General features: G+C 67.2%; 1 protein-coding gene across 1 annotated transcript in view; it reads right to left on the bottom strand.

Annotated features, from left to right (window-relative positions):
* The window catches only part of SHROOM4 (shroom family member 4), a 10,554-nt gene that overhangs the window by 4,436 nt on the left and 5,151 nt on the right, over positions 1-967 (bottom strand). The window contains 1 exon segment of the mRNA XM_010003457.1: positions 64-846. Within this exon segment, the coding sequence (XP_010001759.1) occupies positions 64-846 (783 nt within the window).

Genomic DNA, 967 nt, shown 5'->3' with positions numbered 1-967 from the left:
GGGGGAAAGGGTCCATCGGTGCCCATCAGAGGCTGGTGAGGCTCGCCCACTGCCAGTGCCCACCTGGAGGGAGCGGAGCTGGGAGGCCAGCAACTGCTCAGGAGCGCTGTGCCGGTGCAGCACATGGCCCTTGAGGGGGGAGAGCAGCAGGCTGTCAGCCGCTGCCGTGGCATCTGGCACTCGGTGCACACCACCATCTGGGTACAGCCGGTCACCAGGCTCTGTGCTCTCGCCCAGGAGTGGCTCAGCCAGACTCCGGTCTGAGGGGGAGCTCAGCATGTAATACTGGTCAGCAGAGAGATGGTCCTTTGTGGGGTATGGCCCTGGCGTCCTCCCACCAGCTTCCTCCGTCTCCCCGTCCCGCTGGCAGAGGAAGGTGTCAGAGATCCACCGGCCCTTGGCATGCAGCACATCTGCAGACACCAATGCCCGGCGCCTTTCCCCTCCACTGGCTGGGGCGGCCCGTAGGCTGTCCCTCCTAACTGGGGGCTGGGGGGGCATGGGTGCCCGCCAGGCCTCAGGGTGCCGGCTGGCAGGCAGCTCAGGCCCCGTGGTCAGGTAGCGCCCGTCTGGGGGCTTGCAGGGACCTTGGAGGCCGGAGTCGGTGGAGGCAGCTTCCTCAGGGCGGAGAGAGAGGGCGCAGTCAGAGGCGATGGAGCTGGCGGAGAAGGAGCTGTAGGCTGAGTCCCGCTTGCTGTGGTACATGCCCTGGTCAACGGGTGAGGGGTCCCCTTCATAGTAGGCCTGGCCAGGCTGGTCCAGGCTCTCCATGCTCCCGATGGAGCTGCTCCGGTCAGTGCTGCAGTGCCGGGACAGTGGGTTCCATTGCAGGGACAGCGGGTTCCACTGCAGGGACAGCTCACTGCCGCCCGGCCCCACACCGGCATTAGGGACGCGGGCTGTCCTTAGCCCAGCTCCCCACCAGCCCCTCCAACAGGCAGGAGCACTCGGGGAACCACCACCCCCA

The sequence above is a fragment of the Chaetura pelagica genome, unplaced genomic scaffold (assembly GCF_000747805.2).
Source record: "Chaetura pelagica isolate M959 unplaced genomic scaffold, ChaPel_1.0 scaffold938, whole genome shotgun sequence".
NCBI classification, from domain to species: domain Eukaryota; kingdom Metazoa; phylum Chordata; class Aves; order Apodiformes; family Apodidae; genus Chaetura; species Chaetura pelagica.
Note: the sequence above shows the minus strand (reverse complement) of the source record. Positions and strands in the feature narration are given on the sequence as shown.